This window comes from Chionomys nivalis, chromosome 3, assembly GCF_950005125.1.
Source record: "Chionomys nivalis chromosome 3, mChiNiv1.1, whole genome shotgun sequence".
In the NCBI taxonomy this organism is placed as follows: domain Eukaryota; kingdom Metazoa; phylum Chordata; class Mammalia; order Rodentia; family Cricetidae; genus Chionomys; species Chionomys nivalis.
In genome coordinates, this window is record NC_080088.1 from 1,828,636 (window position 1) to 1,849,479 (window position 20,844).

General features: G+C 44.2%; 1 protein-coding gene across 5 annotated transcripts in view; it reads right to left on the minus strand.

Annotated features, from left to right (window-relative positions):
* Positions 1-20,844, minus strand: part of Igsf5 (immunoglobulin superfamily member 5) — a 135,772-nt gene that overhangs the window by 12,094 nt on the left and 102,834 nt on the right. For 2 of the 5 annotated variants that reach the window (XM_057765472.1, XM_057765471.1), the window contains 4 exons: positions 17,884-18,201; positions 12,519-12,818; positions 3,430-3,570; positions 669-693 (listed from right to left, as the gene is read on the minus strand). In XM_057765472.1, coding sequence (XP_057621455.1) covers positions 669-693; positions 3,430-3,570; positions 12,519-12,818; positions 17,884-18,201 — 784 coding nt within the window. The remainder of the gene's footprint in view (positions 1-668; positions 694-3,429; positions 3,571-12,518; positions 12,819-17,883; positions 18,202-20,844) is intronic. The other 3 variants (XM_057765473.1, XM_057765475.1, XM_057765474.1) reach the window with 3 other exon arrangements.

A 20,844-nucleotide genomic window follows, 5' to 3' on the forward strand; every position in this document is an offset into this window, starting at 1 on the left:
CGGTGGTGGCACACCTTTAATTCCAGCACTCAGGAGGCAAAGGCAGGTGGATCTCTGTAAGTTTGCGGCCAACCTGGTATACAGAGCTAGTTCCAGGACAGCTAAAGCTGTTACAGAGAAGCCCCGTCTCGAAAAACAATCACTCACTCAATCAATCAATCAATCAATCAATCAATCAATCAATCAATCAATCTGCGGACACTCTGGATGGTGTATGAAACAGGAATTTTTCACTCCTGTCTTCTTAGTGCTGGGACGAGCTGCAGACAGTATCTAATTTGTCTACCAGAGCAATGCCACATGCCTTATAGGCATCTGTCTGGCACGGCTTTCTGTCCTGCAACATGCCTCAAGTCCTGGTGCAACCTGTGCAGTGCATTGGCTCAAAGCAGGCAAGACAACAGCCACCAACAGTCACAGGGCACAGCGCCCTCTTGTGGAGAGGCCAGCTGCTCAGTCAACCTCCATCTTTTAGAGAGCCTAAGCGAGTCCTCTATAGATGGCCCACGGTTGCTTCATGAGTCTGCGATTGGATATGTTTTTCAGAGTGTCTGATTGCAGTACATACTGAGTAGCATAATCCCCCAAACCCTATATTCCCATGCATGAGTGTTGCCATGGTTACTTGGCTTTGTTTTGGCCAAAAGCTGAAGAGGTTTCCAACTTACCTTATTTCATTTTGATAGCTAGATTCTGAAAAACAAAAGAGGGTGTGGGAGAAAGAAAATCCCATTAGCAAAATGGAGACAGTGGTTCTAGAAGCAACTCTAATTTTTGCTGATTCTCTGACATGATAAACTTCACTTTGACCCAGCCCGTATTCAAAGTAACCCTGCACTGAATTAGTAGACAACTAAAGCCCAAGGAAAACAGACTCAGTATCAGAAAAATAAATACTCTGTGGGAACCTGAGAGATAATGGATGCCCCTTGTGTACCCAGTGAATACTGACTGAATTTGATACCCAGTGTTGCGCAGGCTACATGACCAAGAAGAGCTCTAAGTAGCCAAGCCAGTCACATGAGTCGTTGGTTGCCTACTGTGTGCCAGACCACCAGAAGGTATATCCTCTTTTAACTAACAACAACAAATGAGTTCAGGTCTGGGCAACTGGGAAACTAAAGTGCAGTCTCCATTTACAGGACAAAATTTAAGATACCCATCTCAGAAATATTTTTTAAGACAGGGTCTTACTATGTAAACACACGGGCCTGCAAACTCACTGTGTAGGCCAGGCTACCCTCAAAATTGTGACAATCCTTCAGCCTCAGCTTCCAGAGTATTAGAATTACAGCGAGCAAGGAACGGGTCTGCAGAACATGAGCAAATCCTTGGTCAAACCAAACTCTCATCTTGAGTTCACAGGTTTTCACTGCTCTTCAGCTTCCCCTTGCCAAGGAATAAAATGAACCCCCCAATCAAAGCCTGATCCACGAAGGAGCTACAGTCAGACCCTGTCCTTACGCTAGATCATGGGAGTTACCAGGCATGTCTCGTTGAGAGAGATCAATGGAAAAGAGTCCGTAGATCCACTTGGCGCACACACAAAGTGTTCGTGAATTTAACAACGCAAATCAAGTGACAGGCACCCAAACATCGCACCTCAGCTCTTACAAAAAAATAATTTAACTGTAGAAAGTGTTCAAATCAGAGAAAAGACAAGGATTCGGCACTTAGAAAGTTCTGGGCTGTCACATGTCAAATCATCCTTCCGCACTCAAGTTTCAGATTGTCAAACTCTGTAACAAGGCCTCTCATCCTAGACCCCATCTCCAGACCACCAGCAGCTTCCGCATAGCTGGGAGTGTCCCGGCACATTCATTCATGAGACATGTGTGCCTTTTCCATTTACTTAGCAAGTGCCAAGTTTTTCTTTTTACCTCTGCAGCCACCCTCACCTGTACTGGGACATTTTAAACCCCACAGAATGGGGAAAGGCATGTCCCAACCAATGTTATTCTAGAAAAGCAATTGTATATTATAGGACATATCACCGTGGCTGTCTATCCTTGAAAATAAGTACAGAAGTCAAGTAACCCAGGCCTCTAGCAAGATCTCATCCGTCACCTTCTCAGTTGTGGTCTCCAGATAGGGTTTCCTGGGTCCTAGAGGAACGACTCTCTCTTTCCTGTACCCTTCCATGGTTCCTGTCAATGACTGAAGGCCTTGCCTCTTAGTTTCAATTTTGCTTTGCTCAGCATCCCTATTATCTCTGTCCCAGTTCATTAAGGCAGCACAGGAGTGAAAATATAAATAAGTAAATTGGCAGGCACCGTATGACAAGTTGATGTGAGTGGGCATTGGAAAATTACTAGATGGAGCCGATCCATACACCCACCATTCCATACATGAATGAATCACTTTTAAAGGAAAACATTAAAGGTCTATTTTCAAGCCATGATTTATTATGAGTGATACAGGTCTACAGAACACGTTTGCTCTAAACAAAGCCTTGCATCCTTTAACCAGCATGTCCCAGTCCCTCATCCCTAACTCTGGAGACCCCCATCCCACTTCTGTTGTTGAGTATGCCACAAACAAGCAGGATCACACTGCACTTGCCTTTCTGTAACTGACTCCTTTCTCTTAATGTCTTCAATTTCATCATGTTGGCCTAAATAACAGGATTTCTACATTTTTAAAGCTAAATGGTATCCCCTTGTGTGAATAAATATTAAGTATATATGTATATAAGTGTATGTTCACAAACATGCTTGTATGTGTACTCATGTGTGCCTATGTATGTCTATGTGTGTGTATTCATGTATGTATGCAGGTGTGTCTATGTATACATATTTGTAAGTGTGCTCATGTGTTTATATGCATTATGTGATTGTGTGTATACGTCTGTATGCATGTATGTGTATGCATGTGTGTGCGTTCATGTATGTATACATATATGAATGTGATGTGTGTGTTTGCTATGTATATCCAGATGTGTTCATGTGTGTATATGTATAGGTATGCACATATGTATACCTGTATACGTGTGTGTATGTGCATGCATGTGTGTAGCACTGCCTTCAACAGTCATCTGTTGATGAGCATTCAGCCTGTTTTGATATCTTATCTATCATGAACTGCTCTGCAATAAACATGGGAAGGCATATGTGTGTCTGAAACACGTGTTTCATTTCCTATGCATATTCATCCCACAGTGGGAGAGCTGGATCACAAGTAATTCCATTTTCAGTCTCTGAAGAACCTCTATATTATTCTTCATGGTGGCCGTACCTGTTCACATTCCAGCCAATTGTCTGTCTATTTCCCTGTGAGCTCTTGTCTACTGCCTATGTGATGACAGCCATCTGCCAGGTTGCTATGACATCTCACTGTGGTGAAACTCATCTTTTGAATGATAAGCTCGCTCACTTCAACTGCTTGTACCACAAATTCAAAACCCCATAGAAATTTACATGTAAACAATACCTTCTTTTTCTCTCCTGGAGATACCACAACAGCAGAATACTACAATCAGAACGATGATCAGGATCAGGAGCAAGGAAAAGCCCACTGCCAGCAGTACAATGGCCCAGGTCGGCAGCGATGAGCCTTCCTCGCCAATACTATCTACAACGGCAAGAGGAAGAGCTTAGCAACATCTGTACCTTGTAGGCTCAGTGATTTGAGTGGGATCTAAATTATCTTGTGTTATAGTGATACTATATTTATGTTTTAATAAATAATGCTTGGCTGAAGATCAGAGGGTAAAACAAAGCCACTAGAGGCCAGGCAGTGATGTCACACACCTTTAATCCTGGGATTTGGGAGACAGAGGCAGATGGATCTCTGTGAGCCACCATCACCTGGATCTGTTTCTGCACTGATCTTGTGTAGCCCAGGTTGGCCCTGAACTCACACCACTGCCTGGCCTCTAGTGGCTTAGTTTTACCCTCTGATCATCAGGCAAGCTTTATTTATTAATACACAAATAAAATATTAAGCCGGGCAGTGGTGGCACACACCTTTAATCCCAGTACTCAGGAGGGGGCAGAGGCAGGCAGATCTCTGTGAGTTCAAGGCCAGCCTGGTCTACAAGAGCTAGTTCCAGGACAGGCTCCAAAAGTTACGGAGAAACTCATCTCAAAAAGAAAAAAAGAAAAAAAAAACCTCATAAATAAAATATCACTATGTTGTATCTTGAATAATAGCATAATGCTTCAGCATTGTAATATTCAGCAATATAATACATTATAATGCAGCAGAGCATTCTTGGCCAACTGCCCTCCTCTTTGTTCAGTGACTCAGATCCCAACAGTATCTCCCATCCCAGTATTTACTGAAACAAGTAATCGTTTTGTAACCAGGTCCAACTATCAGTTGGTCTTTGTAACCCAGGTCCAACTATCAGTTGGTTGAACCTCCCACATTCCTTAGAGCTGCACAAGGGTGGGCCAGCAAGGCTACTCCCAAGGGTTAGCATTCTGATAACCATGCTGGGAAAGCCCTTGGTTAGCCAAACTGTGGGTTAGTCAAGAATGGTGGGTTTTGGCATCCATGTTCCCAGCTCTATGATTCCACAAACCAAAGGTAATAGGAGCACCCTATGGGAGGGCAAAAGACCCTGGGCACACAGATCTCCTTATGGACCCAGCAGAGTCCACCACTAAATGCATTTCTCCTGCAATTGTGTAAGTTTTCCTAACCTCTTGTGGAGCCGATACTCTTAGTATCTTACTTTGCCCTCTTACTGTATCCAGTAGGCATGGAGTAAGGCAAAGGTAAGTGAGACAGAAAAAGCAGGGAATGAAAGGAAAATATGGAAGGAAATAAAAAGGAAGAGGAATGACCTAGGAATTTTTGTTTTGTTTATATGTTTGGTTTGTTTTTTATAACCATGTCTTAGAGCTGACATGCTGGCTTTGGGTGGTCATGTAAATTCATTTTTCATTAAAATTAAATATACACTTCCTAAGTTATACTACCTACATCTCAAGTGCTAAATCAGCCCAGATGGAGCATTTCCACAATCCTTGAAAGTCCTCGCTCATGGAAAGTATATGGGTGATCCTGAGGGAGCCTTAAACAGCATTTCATTCCTCTGTGCCCAAACAGAAACCACACAGAAGTCAAAGTACAGACAACCACATTGATCTGTGAAACTGTGCATTGGATTCTACAAGGTCTGTCAGCTTGCCTCACTGATAAGGCTAGTCCCAAGAAATGTAAAACAACAGGCTTCCTCTGAAGGAACATGGAGTTTGCTTTGGAACCATTGGCCAGGGAGGCTAATGGTGAACATCTCTCTTGGGAGCTCTCCCCATGTAGAACTTTGCTTAAAATTGATCCTTCAGCTGTAGCTTGCTGTTCCTCTGCCTATGTTAAATGATCAGAATATGAGTAGCATGTTTAGAGAGGATCACTTTTGCCTCAGTTCTCAATCAAGAGTAAGCAAGAGTCCAACTGCATAAGAAGTCACAGGCAAGCAAGAACTCAACTGCACAGGGTGTCACCGCAAGCAAGAATCTAACTGCACAAAGAGCCACAGGCAAGCCTAGAGAAGTGGCTCAGCAATGAACAGGGCCTGCTGCTCTTGCAAAAAACCAGAGTTCTGTCCCTCATAGGTCAGCTCATAAATGTGTGTAACTCCAGATCCAGTGGGATCTGAGGCCCTCTTCTGGCCTCTGGGGGCATTGCATTCATGTGAGTACACACACACACACACACACACACACACACACACGCATGCACGCACGCAAATAAATAACCTTTTTTAAAAAGATGACAGGTGGTGGTGGTGGCACATGCCTTTAATTGCTGCACCCGGGACAGAGGCAGGTGAATCTCTGTGAGTTCCAGGCCATCCTGATCTAAACAGTGAGTTCCAGGAGACCCAGGGCTACACAGTAAAACCATGTCTCAAAAATTTTTTTTTAAAAAGTAAAGATTTGTCTGAAAACAAACCAGGTAACTGTCTATGCTTTGAAGAATTATGTTATTTTAAAAGATAGTTGGTTTTGCTCTTCATGAATTGCTCATATTTCTTTATTTCCTTCCAGAGGATTAGAAAGTGTTGGACAATTTTGATGGTTGCTTTATTTTTATTTTTAACAGCTTATATTTACTGTCACTGCAAACTGTGTTTTTTTTTTCAATTTCTTCTTATTTATCTTCTACAATATAAACTGGTCCTAACTCCTTTGAGCTCATATGTTGTATATTATATTCCTTATACCCTACATACCTGGAATATGCTAGTCATAATGAATGGATAGATAAATGACAGATGGGTCAGGGGATGGATGAGTAGATGGATAACAGAAAGAGAGGGTTGGGTAGGTGGGTAGATGGTTAAATGAAAATACAGAAAAATGGGTGGTAGATGGATGAGTAGATGGATGGACAAATGGGTGGATGGATGATGGATGGATGGATGGATGGATGGGTGGATGGATGGATGGATGGATGGATGGGTGGATGGATGGATGGATGGATGATTGATGGATGGATGGATGGATGGATGGATGGGTGGATGGGTGGGTGGATGGATGGATGGATGATGGATGGATGGGTGGATGGATGGATGGATGATGGATGGATGGATGGGTGGATGGATGGATGGATGATGGATGGATGGATGGATGGATGGATGGATGGATGGATTAAAGAACTGACTTCTTATCTGCCTCCTGCACTGGGCAATCAGATATACTGAGACAGGTCTAGACATCTCCTTTCTCCTCATATAAGATATCCAGAGAAGAATTGCAGGATGTAGGAAGTCCAAACTATTTTTCTAATGCCATCTGTTGCCACTTCCCCCAATATCTCTCTGAAATATGGTAGGAAAGAGAGAGAGCCTTAACCTACACAAAGAACTATAGGCAACTGGGAAATACTGAAAGCAGAAGAAATACTCTTCTCTAGGGAAGAACATCCAGATTGTATGTCCACAACCAGTTAGCCCTGAGAACATGTAAATAAAAGTAGCATTATTCAAACTGAGCAGGTTGTATTTATATATTTAGAAATATATATACATATATATGTAATGACAATTAAAGAAATGGGGGCATGAATTTTAAAAAAGAACAAGAAGGAGTATATGAGAGGATTTGGAGGGAAGGAAAAGGAGAGGAAATAACGTAACATAATCTCAGAAATGTTTAAATGTGTTTTAAAAAGAGATTGTAGAGAGGATAGGATTATGCCTTTTCCTTATCACACCTCCCCAACCCCCAAACTAGGCTGCTGTCATAAAGAAGTCCCATAGTCAGAGAGCACAACACTGGGAATCACTTGCAATGCCCACTGAGCAATCAGATTCAAAACCTGCTCCAGTGACAGAGTCAAGAGGAATGCAAAGGCACTCCAAATGCTTCACATGCAAGAGGTTGGTGACACACACTTGGGGAATATTACTCAGGCCACTGTAGTGGGATTCCCTACTGTGTGCTACTATTCATTAGTAAAGAAGCTGTTTTGGCCTATGGCAGGGCAGACTATAGCTAGGCTGGAAAACTAAACTGAATGCAGAGGGAAAGAAAGCAGTGTCAAGCAGATGCTATATAGTTACCCAAGAAGCAAGATGTGAGATCACAAACCACAAGCTTCATGGTATAATATAAATAGTAGAAATGGTTTAATTTAAGATGTAAGAGCTAGCTAGGAATATGCCTGAGCCCTTGACCAAACAGTGTTGCAATTCATATAGTTTTGTGTGATTATTTGGGTCTGGGTGGCAAGGAAATGAAAGCACAGTCTGCTTAGAGGCCACTCTGCCCCATTATGGGATATTCCCATGCTTCCCTTACCATGAACACAATAATGATATCATTAAGGTCTGAGCTACGTTCTTGACTCTCACAGTTCACAATAAAAGCAGACCTCTATCTGTGCGGAAGCCTCTTAACTCTCAGTCACGTTGGGCTTCCCACCAGAGAACCTAATCCCTCTTGTGGCCCCTGTTTACTTTCTGGGTTGCCTTTGGCCTCTGATTCACTTGCCAGTCACAAGTCTTCCTCTACCAGGTTGTTTAAACTCAAAAAATGTGTGTGAAAGATTCTGAGGTAGAACTCATGTGTTTACAATCGCCATGGACACCCTACATCAAGTTAGATGGACTGCCTTTCTCAAACCTAAGTTTGCAAATGTCATACATTTTCATGATAAGGGAACTGGCTGGGGCTAGACAGGAGGCCTGGCTCCTGATGTAAGAGATAGGCTTGAATTCTCCCTAGTTGTGGCAGCATGTTTATTAACCACTCAAACATTCCCTGCCTATGGCCTCTTCTCCTACTTAACATTCCAATCTTCTGTCAAACCAGGCTGGATTCCACAAGCTTTTTTGACTGAGTAGAGAGTGGCTGCTTTCTCCTTGAGTGTGCGTGTGTACAGAGGAAAGGCCACCCCTTGAGGCTGATGACTGAGTCTAGAAGGGAATGGGAGACTCGCGGTATCACTCACTGTCATCTTAGTTCAGCCACCATACCCAGCCTCATGCAACAGCCCCACACTGACACCGTCTGGGTATTCACCTCTCCCTGGAAGTCCAGTCTTCCTCCGAGTCTCTCCCTTGAGACACATCTGCTCAAATCTCCTCTAATCAAGTCTATCATGTCTGCAGTCTTCAGGAAACATAAGACACTACTGGAACTGTCCAGGTGTCTTATTTTAATAATGCTTTTCATTTACCTCCTGTTACATATATGTGTGCACATGTGTGTGTGTGTGTGTGTGTGTGTGTATAAAACATGGATAACCTGGTTTAGTAGAAAGTCATTTTAGAATAAATCATTCACAGCCCATTGAAAACAAATGACAGTCTTATTGTTAAGCCAAAAAAATGATAATAGATAGAAAAACAGGTTCTTGGAATGATTCGTGATCCAATCTGTTCGCAGTGTAGATAAGACAGGAAAGAGCCCTGGGAACCTGCCCCACGGCTCAGCACAAGAAAGCCAGGTTCTTAACACACTTCCTACTCTGTCACAAACCCTATCATTGTGGAACAATCATTCCAGGGAGGCGCCACCCAGGTCTTACCTTTTCAGGGCATCTGGAAAGGTACGGCTGCTGCTTTGTTCAGGGCAGTGGATATATGACTCAGGTAAGTGACAGAGCCCCTCAAGAGGGTGGATACACTCTACCTGAGAAACCCACAGTGACTACCAAGGTTATCTTCAGGTTTGAACTTCAATCCCTGTTCCCTAAGCTCTTCCCACTCCTGTGTGCTCCTCAGGAACACCTAACTGACTTTATTGTGTTTTGGGGGACCATCCTTTCCCAATCTGTGAAGGAAAGAATCATTTCCCCAAATGTTCTGTCTGGAAAGAGTTAGCACAACATTAAAGCAATTGTGTAAAATTTCTCAACATAAGCTGCATTGCCATAAAATGTCATCACTGCATGCAAAACCCAAGCTGACCAGAGAGGACATGGGTGTGTGAGGCATTAATGTTTGCTAAAACTGCTCGCCCTTCTGTCCTTTCTGCTCTGGAGCAGGAATCACATTGAGAAATTGTCTTGGACATTCCAGTATACTTATTTCTTCCAAGGTAAGTGCTACAATTATTTCATTTTCACAGACGACAGAACTGGAGCTCAGAGGGGTAAATTAACTTCCTCCCAAGTCACATGGGCTAGATAGAGCATCCACCTATGGTCTGTATAGATTGTGGGACCTGACCAGCTAAAGTAGAAAGCAGGGTTTAAGATTTTAGGCTAAGTACTCTCAAACCAGTTATTTCGGAACTTAATATCAAAGATATCATATTCCATAAAAACCAATTAAATGAGAGCTTCTAAAAAGGGCTGAGCCTCAGCACAGGCATCCAGGCTCCTCCAGTGAATGATCCATAGCCAGGAGACAAAACAGCTTGCCTGCCCATCTCACATGCAGGAAAACTGAGCCTCAGAACTCCATGTGATGTGCCCAGAGTCATGTCATCAGGGAGGCCATGTGGAAAAGAAGGTCTAGGTCAGAGGGCTGCTTCTTAAATCCAAGGACCATCAAAGATTGCCTGCAGTCACTGGAAAGAACAGAGAGGTGCAGTACCACTCCTGCTGTGCAGACCCCAAAATGACGCCACCCTGTCTACCGTGACTTCATGGGGGAAACAGGATCATGCCTACCACATTTTCTGTCTGACTTTGTCACTTTTCATGGAAATGAATTGAAATCAAACTAGATCATTGCATCTGAGAAGATGCTCATGTGCCCTAGAATGCGGTTTCACTTCACAACCTACACACGAGGACAACCAGTACTAAGGGGACACCCAAAGAGGCACATCTGGGGCCATGCTGTTCACCGGAATATTTCTTTGTTGGGTTGTTGTGTAGCTCCTTCTTCCCAATGGAAGAGTCCCAAATGGAAGAGGATCAAAACATTCAGGAAGGTAACGAAAGTCACAAGACTCAGGTTCTTCCCAAAAGCTATATAAGCTGTAATAATTGCTGGAAGACCCTTCAATGGAACTGCCTGCAAGTCGTGCAGGGTGTTCCATGAATACAGTGGTTCCGAATCATCAATCTGGTGATGTATTTGAATCATTCATACTCCTGTAAGTGACCCCAATAAACTTCTTGGGTAACACGATTTCTTTGGTGCATCACTAGTCTCCTATCTGGAGCGAGTAAGCACTCATTCACATCTCTCTCCAACACATAACCAAGGGTCTTTGCTTTCTAATGTGGCTGTCTGCTGTCCACAGGTTTGTGGTTTCAGTAACTAAGAAAACTGGTTTTTCTAGAACTGAGAAACCAGCTCTGAAGACAAGCATTGGCTTCCCACGCACCTTCTTCAGGTGAGTGTTTGATCTCTGAGGCAGCACATACTCTGTGACCCAAGTCCATTAGACTTTCTGAGCTCACCTAAGGATAACCCCCCAGCCTTGTGGTACATATGGGGGTACAGAACTGGGGTTCCCCACCCCTAAGGAAGTCTGGCAACTATCACAAGTGGCTCACCTCTCTACTCTCCACGAACTTGATCCCAGCTCCTCTAGCTCCACAGGCAAGGTTGAATGAGGTCTGCAGCTAATAACACTTGCATAAAACACACAACACGGAGCCAGATACCAGCTGTTCTGATCTTGATGAATAATTTAGAAACGAATTACCCTTTTGCAAATGAGTCCAATAAAGCAAGGCTCATTGCTGCCCACCCGCAGAGCCTTCCTTCCCAGCCCTCTGGCCGACAGCTGCTGTAATTAAGGTGCAGTCCCAGTTAAGGAAGAGTTCCATTGATAGGGGAACGAAGTGCCCTTTCCTTCAGAAGAAAAGGATGGCAGAGAGCTAATCCATAAGATTCATTTCTAGAAGGGGCCATCCATCAACCAGAGCTCTGTGCTGCCTCATTATCTTGGTGAAATGTGGGTTTTCAATCGTCAGTTCTTGTCTGTTTGGTGCCAACAGAATTTTGTCTTTCAGTCTTGCCTGTCAAAGCCTGGACCAGACTTCATTGTCTCTAAGTAGATTGTGGGAGAGCTGGGTTGGACATGGGCAAAGCGAAGTGAATAAGGAGCACCTGGTTGAGTGAGAGCCCAAAAGCTAATAAGAAAATGTCAGAAAGTCACCTGAGGGGGTGGGCAGCCCGAGACCAAGCTGAACACCAAGAAGAATAAGGACAGGAATAGACTATAATGGACAGAATAAAACTGAATTTTTATGAGAGAGAAAGGCCAACAGACAGAGATAGAAAGAGAGACAAAGATATGTACAGACACATGCTCACGGAAGCCATGTGAAAATGAAGACTGGGGGTCAGAGAGCTACTTTGACAAGCCAAGAAATACTGAAACAGGAAAAGTGAATGAAGAGATTCTCCCTGCTTTCTCCAGGAACACCTTCCTCTTCTGTAAGATGAGGGGTTTACAGTGAGTCTCCAGGGCTCGTGTGACTGGAGTTGAAGTCAGAGGTAGATCCCTTACTTGGTACATATGAGGCCCTGGGTTTATGCCCAACAGCATCCCTTCTTCTAAGTAAACTTCATATCCTACCACATCACCCCTGTACTCTTGCCAGCTCAGAACTCACAGGCTCCACAGGGCCCTTTAATGAACAAGGTTAGAGTTCCTGCTATGTCACAGTGTCAAAGTTTTGTCACCTAGTCAAGTTAGACAATGAGACACTGTTTTGGTTTTTCAAGACAGAATCTTGCTTTATAAACCAGGCTTCTCTGGAACTCACTACATAGCCCAGGTTGGCCTCAAACTCTCAGCCATCTTACTGTCTCAGTTCCCGAGTGCTAGGATAATAAATATTAGCCTCCAGCTTCAGTTTTGAAAAACATTAACTCAAGTATTTGTGTCTGAACCTGCTGTCTTCTTATCTAAGTAGTGGACAGGGTTTTGCAGTGGTTCATTTGCAGCTAGGAAAAAGAAAAACTTTCAAGAAGGAATCGGAAGAACAGGTGAGATCATAGACTGAGCCCATGCCACTGGATTGACAACATCACTATCTCCACCTAACGTCAAGGTCATAGTCCAGCTTGGCCATGTATAGTGACCAAGAGCCTGACCCTCCCATGAACTGGAAATGGTCGCTCATAGCTTTCTGGCTGGAGGCTCACTTACCAGGCGGGGGCTGAACCACAGTTAGGTTGACAGTTAAGGATTTGCTGGCCTGCAGGTTCTTCAGCTCTGCCACACAGGTCAAGGTCCCATTGCCCAGCGGCGTGAGAGCCAGGACACTCAAGGTCCTTGTAAAGTCACCTGGTTCCAGAACGGAATAGTAGCTGGACTGGCTTACTGGGACCTCAAGCTCCCAGGAAATGTCTGGGAGTGGGGTCCAGCCCAGGGCAGAGCAAGTCACATTACAGGGTTCACCCTCCATGACTACAAGGCTGCTGTTGGGAATGTTCAGGGTCCCCATAACTAAAGAGAAGAAAGAAACAAGCCAAGGAATAACAGCATTCGAATTTTCCCAATTTTAGCTTCAAATTACATATCAGGCCCCAGGAAGGCTGTGTCTGTCCCAGGAAACCACAGTTCAGGTCTCATCTGCCATGTCTATTTGCACCTGCTCTTATGCTCTTATGAGAAGGTAAAGTGTCTCCTGAGAATAATGAGAAATACAAATCAAGGAGCACTGGCATGGAACTACAGGATTCTCTTAGGCAATCCTGGAAACAGAAGCAGGAAGGGGAATAATCTATATTTTTTCCCACAGACTCATATATAGCAAATCTCTTACATTAAATCACCTTCATTTTATAATTTGGGGTCACAAACTTTTTTGTTTTGTTTTGAGACAAAATCTCATGTATCCCAGGCTGGCTCCTCAAACATCACTCAAAGTTGGCTTTGGACTCGAGATCCTCTTGCCTCTACCTCCCAGGAGCAGGGAAGACAGGCAAGTGCCACCTCACTCAGCAGTAAACTTCAAAAAATAACATCCTGGCATATTCATTTAAAAGTAAGTTTTTAAATTATATCAAAATCAAATCTGTTATAAACTGAATTAACCCAATTAAGAATTCTTGACTTAGATCAATATTTTCTCCAAGAACGCACTTGCCAGTGGCAGCCTTCATGCTCCCAGGAATCCAACTGAAAACGATATCTACTTGTGCTGACATTACTGAACTAGCCTGAAGGATGGCCCCAGCAAAGACACAGCCTTAGTGACATACATATGCATTCAAATGTTCAAATTCCAACGTGCTACCAGGCACCACCCCAGCTGTTGATATAATGAAAAGAACACTGGACCAGGGATGGCAAACTCTGCTCTCATTCAAGGTTCTGCGGCACAACACGACTCCATCACTCAGAGTAACTACTGAAATTTGGGGTCTTTGAGCCCCAACCTCTGCATTTTCTATCCCTAAAGGGGATAATTTGGCCAGAATACATGATCTTCAAACATGTTGGTTTCAGTTCCTTTTTAAAAGCCACAAGAGACTCCAAAGAACTTCCTTTGTGTGGATAACTCCTCCATAAATTATTCTAAAATACTTACTTAAAAGTAACAAACATAACTCATTACATGTTGATGTAAATGAACATATTTCTGCTAAACTGCATATTTAAACTAATAAAAAATTAATAAACCAAATGACAATGTTGGTCTATGCAAATCTCTGTTATGTTCAGTAGGTTCCCAAGCTGGCGGCTTTATTCACAGGTTAGAAGACTGCTTTGTTGAAGAGTGCAGAAGGAAATCTGACTTCCACCGATGAGCACCGTGTTGCGTAGCCTTTTTAAATAACCATAGCTATCATTTGATATCATGCCAAAACTCATACACTATAGAACCTGAAACCACAAGGAGGGCTTTCCCTCTCTCTCCCTCTGGACCACGGCCCTATCAGGCAGTTGACTAGATTTTGCCCTTGTGTGGTTTGTTTTTTATCATACTCAAGTGTGTGGATGATGCTGGCCTATGGTTGAGAAGACCTTTCCAATGTGCAGCATGAAGCTCTCCTGAGCATTCGGGAGAATGGAACTGGAAGAGTCACTAGCGTGTTAGCTTTGTCTTAGGTCATTACAAGAAGTCATGCCCTGGAGTTGGAGAGGCTCTGTCATATCTCTTTGCTCCGGGATGCTATACTTCCTGGATGCTCCCCTAGAATAAGATGTCCGTGCTAACCTTAAGTATTCCTGTAAATGAGGGAATGAAAGGCAGATGACTTAAATATGAAGGGATTAGGTTTTATATGGTCATTATTTTGTCAATTCCTCTGTTTTGTTTGATGGGAAGGAGATTTAAGATAGCAGATAACAGACACCCTCCAGACACCTCATCAGATAGTCCCCTGATGACAAAACTTATCATGAGTTTGAGCCCCAAGACTCACATGGTGGAAGGAGAGAACCAACTCCTACAACACACTGTGGTACATGTGTGAACAATAAATAAATATCAAAAAAAAAGGATAATGAGAGGCCCTAGAAGGGATGGAACTGCCTCAGATAATGTCAGAAGGAGATGAACTCAGGTCCTTCTGATTCTTGGAAAGCAAAAGAATGCATATGCCTGAGTCAATGGCATGTTGGGCAGTAACTAGACCAGGGCAGTCATGTGAAGGGTTTTTCTGTGTATGCACCTGGACTCCAGCTTCCCCTAGCCTCTCCTTCCCCATTGGAGGAGGCTTTCACGGGGTTATCCACGAACATGACAAAGACATTATTCAAAAACAGTCTCAGGAATAGCCGCAGAGGAAGAGGACTCAAGCTGGAGTTGCGTCTGCCCTATAGAAACAGGTGAAGGAAAGTGAAATGGGTCTTGGGTGTTTCATGGGCGTTTCCTCTTTCTCCAAGATCATGTTCCTGAGGAAAACCTGTTGCTTAGTGTTCCTGCAACAACAGAGCAGCTCTGCCCACTGCCGTGCCTGTGCAGGACCTCAGAGAAAGCTCCAGTGCCCTAGACGCTTGTTCTTCTCCCCATATTAAAACCAAAAGCTTCAATAACCAATGCCTAAGTTGCATGCCAGAGGTTTTCAGGCAGATGTACAGGCTGAGCGCCTTGGGGACCACTTCAGAACTGTGTGCATTTTCTTAGAAGTACATGTCATAAGCACAGCAGTAAGAAGCCCCACCTTCTAACCTGTACTCCCATGATGCATGACTACCCACTTCCTAAGTGTGGGCTGGGATCTCCACTTCTATCAGTCTCCCAGAGGACTGAGTTTGAACTGTGATCCCCACTCCTATCAGCCCTCAGAGGACTGAGCATGGACTGGGTACCCAGTCCTACAGCCTCCATATGATCTATTTCTACTCTCTCAAAGATACTCCCACTTCAAGAAATCACTATCTATGGGTCTTTATGTCTCTGAAGGTCTACTGTCCTAAAGCGCTCTCTCTCTCTCTCTCTCTCTCTCTCTCTCTCTCTCTCTCTCTCTCTCTCTCTCTTTCTGTGTGTGTGTGTGTGTGTTTATGTCAGAGGCCAACATTAGGTGTCTTCCTTAATCATTCTTCATCTTGTCTTTTGAGACAGAGTCTCCCTTCCCACTGAGCCTAGAGCTCACCAATTTCATTAGTCTGACTGTCCAGCAAGCCCCAAGGACCCTTCTGTCTCCACCAGTTGCAAATTGCAGGCATGCACTACCACACCCAGCTTTCCCATGTGGGTTCTGAGGGAACCAAGCTCAGGCTCTCGTGTTTGCGTAGCAAGCACTTTACCAACTGAGCCAGTCCTCTAGATTAGTATTCTCTTTTCCAGGAATAAAAAAATGTTCTGTGAGTCAGACACTATGGTAAAGGCTTTCTATCGACCCACCCACCCCATGCTACAATAGCCTGATCATGAGCAACGCAGAGCCAAAGTCACTGTGTGCTTTGTTAAGACCATACAGCTCTAAGCAACAAAGACAGAACAGGAACCCAGGCAGCCAGGTTCCCAAGCCTGCATTTCTAACCACTAGGCCACTCTGGACACCCAGCTGAATGTACATCAAGCTACATGGGACAAAGTGATGGAGTCTTTGGTGGTTTTATCATCTGGTCCTCACAGCAGATGTGTGAGCTAAATAGAGGAGCCTCATCCCCCCTTACAGCAGAAGGAAGGAGCCAGTGCAGGAGTCTCATTGGTTGACAGCTCAGAGAGGCAAAAGCAGAACTCATGTCCTGTGTTCTCTTCATTATAACTGAATTAAAATCGGAGAAACTCGGCATGCAAACTAGACCGAGAGTTCTAGGTAACCCCGCAACAATCACTACTTAGAAAATATCACTATACCATTAATTGAACAAATTAAAGATACCCCAAAGTAAAGAATCCTGAATTTAATTCAATTTCTAAAGAAAAATTATTGTAAAATACAAATACAAATTATATATTTTTACATGCTTTTTCACCAAATATTATCACATTTGATTTGACAACAGACAGAATCTGGGATTTCATTGGGGTGAAGGAATATGTGGATATTAAAAAAAAAATCTCAAAGACATAGCTTGTTCTCATAAGAAATGCTGTCATAGAAAACTAGGGACAAAGCTCAACTCAATGGGAGAGCCTTGGAGAGAGACCACAAGGACCTGAGTTTGGTCCCCAACACTGACAAAAAATATCTGATAGAAATTTGTAATCCACTAATTACAACTTCTGTCAATAATATATAAATTTACTTTCAAAAAGTGTCAAAGGGTCTTGATTAGGGTAAAACTATCTAAAGCCCCATAAAACACATCCTTTTACCTTTATCAATTTATAATGATCTTCAGGACACCAAATTCCCTTTACATATGAAAATAAGTTATGGTAGTATAGACTAGTGTCTACCCTTTTCTCTTAAGTACATGGTGTGTTTGAAAAACACACATCTTTGACTTTAACAGCTATAGTCACTGGGGCAAGAAGAAAAGTAGATCAGAGAAATTCAAAGTCATAAAGTAGTTAAAGCATTCTTTCACCTTGATAATGTATATAACAAAGTATATGCTGGTAGACAAAAAGCTAGAGAAGGGGCCATGACCCCCAACTGTCCAAATCAGAGGAGCTGCAGCTACATGACGAAGAACTCCAGAAGATGGTTTCAGAAAAGCAGTTAGACACTGGAGTAGATTAGATGGGGAAGTGATAAACCCATTCACGGGGGTGGGGGAGAAAGGGTTAAACAAGGAAAGGGAGTCAAACAGGAGAGGGAGGGAGAATAGAGGAAAAGAAAGAGGGAAGAAAAGGAAGGGAGGGAGAGAAGGAGGGAAGCAGGGAAGGAGAGAGGGAGGGAAGCAGGGAGAGCAGGAGGGAAGGAGGGTGAGAGGGAGGGAGGGAGGGAAAGAGGGAGATATAAGCTCAGCAAGCATTTGCTCAGATTATTCAGAACAATGAAGTCAGACTATGCATGAGAGGATGCAGGGATGGAGGGAGGTAAGGAATATGCACAAGCAGTCATCAGTTCAGAATTACAGTATGCATCACCATAGCTGAGTGTGGACCCCACGCATCCCGACACGTCCCGACTGTGAGCCTCAGAAGGCCCGCCAGCTTACTCACCTTCCACGGAGAGGAAGGCCGTTCCAACCACGTCACTGTTCTGCAGGCTGCACTGCACAAGCCCCGAGTCGCTGGGCTGCACATCGTGGATGATCATCTCAGAAATGAAGCTGTCACTCCCGTTGTAACTGGCGGAGGTGAAGCGGTCGTTGGTGATGATGGTTTCCTGGGAAGTGATACTCAGCATCACAACGTTTTTGAGAGTCCACATGATGAGCTTCCAGCCGTGGGTCACGGTGCAGTTGAAGCGCGCCTCTGAGCCTTTTAGGGCCGTTACGTTTTGAGGACCTTCTATGATTTGATAACTGGATCCAGAAGCTAGAAGGAAATCAGTTTTTCAGGGCAGTAAAATGAATTATCTGGCATAAGTCAACGACGTCATTTAACCTGTTTGACCGCTGTCATGCTCTGAGTGTCCATCTGAAGGCTCAGCCTGTCTACTTTATTGGTCCTGAGGCCAAGGACCAGGACTTCTGGTAAATCCATGGCCAATATAAACCTCCCACTGCACTCCCCTAGACAGGCAGCCTTGACTTCACCACCATTCCCTAGAAGCTCTCAGTCACCAACGCCACAAAATGCAACATTTAAGAGTTTTTGCAGATATACTTTGCCAAGGATCCTGATATGAAATAGTCCTGGATGTAAAATGGACCTCAAGTTCAACCCTAGGTTCTCTGTAAGAGAAAGGCAGAGGAGTCTAAGATACGGGACTATACAGAGAGGAACTCCATGTGAAGATGGGAACTGACTCAAGTGACGTATTACACATGGAGCAAGGAAAGCCAAGGGTTGCAATAACCAGCAAGCAGAGATGGGGAACCAGATTCTCCTCCATGGCCTCCAAAAGGGACCAGTCCTGTCCACAGGACACCCAGGACTTACAGCCACAGCAGTAGAACTGGGACCCGAGTTCAGGCTTTGCCACCCTGAATCACAGACTCTACCATGACTCCTGTCCCTCAGGAGACCACTGAAACAGCATATGGCCTGGTTTCTGTGCAGGCCAACCCATCAGTCAGGACGGGCTACCTGGGTGTTATATAATCCTTGTGGGTCGACAAGCTAGCCCTTCTCTTCTCGCCTTGAAGGGCAAGTGTGAGGCAGTCCCTGAAGGAAACTAAGCAGAGCCCTGAACATCCCCGGGCATGACAGACAGCCACACATTAGCACTTCATATCACCCAGAATGTACCATGGGGCAGAGTTTCCTTGTTCAGGAACTCACAGATGGAGAAAAGGATTACATTCACATGAGGACCAGCAGAGGGGAGGGTTCTGGGGAAGACAAGGCCAGGAGAGGCCACCTGGCCTAGATGGGACAGAGCTAAACGAAGGTGAGAAGGCACCTGAACCAAGTCAGTGGTACCTGAGTGCACAGCACCTCGCCCAGGGTACGACAGAAAGAAGAAAGAAAATGTGTTCCTAACAGACACTGCAGAGTGGATATTCTCCAGGGCTACTGAGCCCAGTCTGACTGATCCAGTGTATTAGCATTTCATCTGTATTTTAATAAGTAAAGCTTGCCTGAAGATCAGAAAAGAAAAACAGCCATATTGGACAGTCTTACAGACCAGGCAGCAATGATACACACCTTCAATCCCAGTAGCCACAATGACACACACTAATCCCAGTAGCCATATTAGCTTGCCATAGAAGCCAGGTGGTAGTGGTGCACACCTTTAATCCCAGAACTAGAGAGGATTATAAAATGGCAGGAGACAGCTCTCAGTCTCAGTCTCATTCTGAGGTCTCCTGGAGGCAGGATCACCATTTTAGACTGAGGTTGAGGTAAGAGCCAGTAGCTGGCTGCTTTGCTTTTCTGATCTTCAGGTTGAACCCCAATATATGTCTCTGAGTTTTTATTAATTATGCTTCAATTCAGACCCATCTTGACCTTCAGCTAAAAACCAAAATAACTCAAGAAAAAAACAAACAAACTAGAAATGACTCTATCTTTGCCTGCCTTCTATTGCTGGGATAAAACACTGACCAAAAGCAACTTGGAGAGGGAAGGGTTTATTTCAACTTGCATATCCTGGGTCACAGTCCTTTAATGGAAGCCACGGCAGGAATCTGGAGGCAGGAACCTGTGCAGAGGCCATGGAGGAACACTGTTTACTGACTTACACTCCATGACTTGCTCAGCCTGCTTTCTTATACCAACAAGTACCACCTACCCAGAGGTTGCATTGTTCACCATAAACTGGGTCTTCCTACATCAATCATTAATCAAGAAAACACCCTACAGACTTGCCTATAGGCCTGAGGCTTTTTCTCAGTTGAGGTTCTCTCTTTCCAGATGACTCTGTCTAGTGCCAAGTAAACAAAAACCAACCAGAACAGACTCCAAGGAAGCTACAGACACTGAGTCAACTCTAGCCATGAAACTGGAGTTGCACTGAAGAAAATAGACTAATCCACATGCCTTGGGAAAGAGGAAACCCCAGCCCCCGTACACACACTTTCTGCCTCATTGTAAGGGGATGGGTGGCAACCGCATAGAGCTTGCAAGGCCGAAAGAAAGGAGGGGGTGAGGGCCACAGAGCCTACAAAGTTGGAGGGTAGTATGAGTACACACTACCTCATTTTGCTCCAAAAACAGTATGTAAAGGTACCACCCACTGTCTCAGGGACTGAGGAACCACGTGAAACTCACAGACCGCCTTACACTGCAGCTGGACAGGTAGGAGCAAAGCCAGAGGAACTTAGGCATTGGGGAAATTCTTTTGAGTTTGAGGCTACCTGTTTTTGCTGCTTTTGCTTTGGGTTTTGGTATTGGCTTGTTTTTGAGCCAGGATCTCACGTCTCCCAAGGTGGCCTTAAATTTCTGATGTAACCAAGGACAACCTTGAACTTCTGATCCTCCTGCCTCCAGCTCCTGAGTGCCAGAATTGCAAGCATGAGCCATAATACCTGAATATATAGTACTAGGAGACAAACCTGGGGCCATGTGCATGCT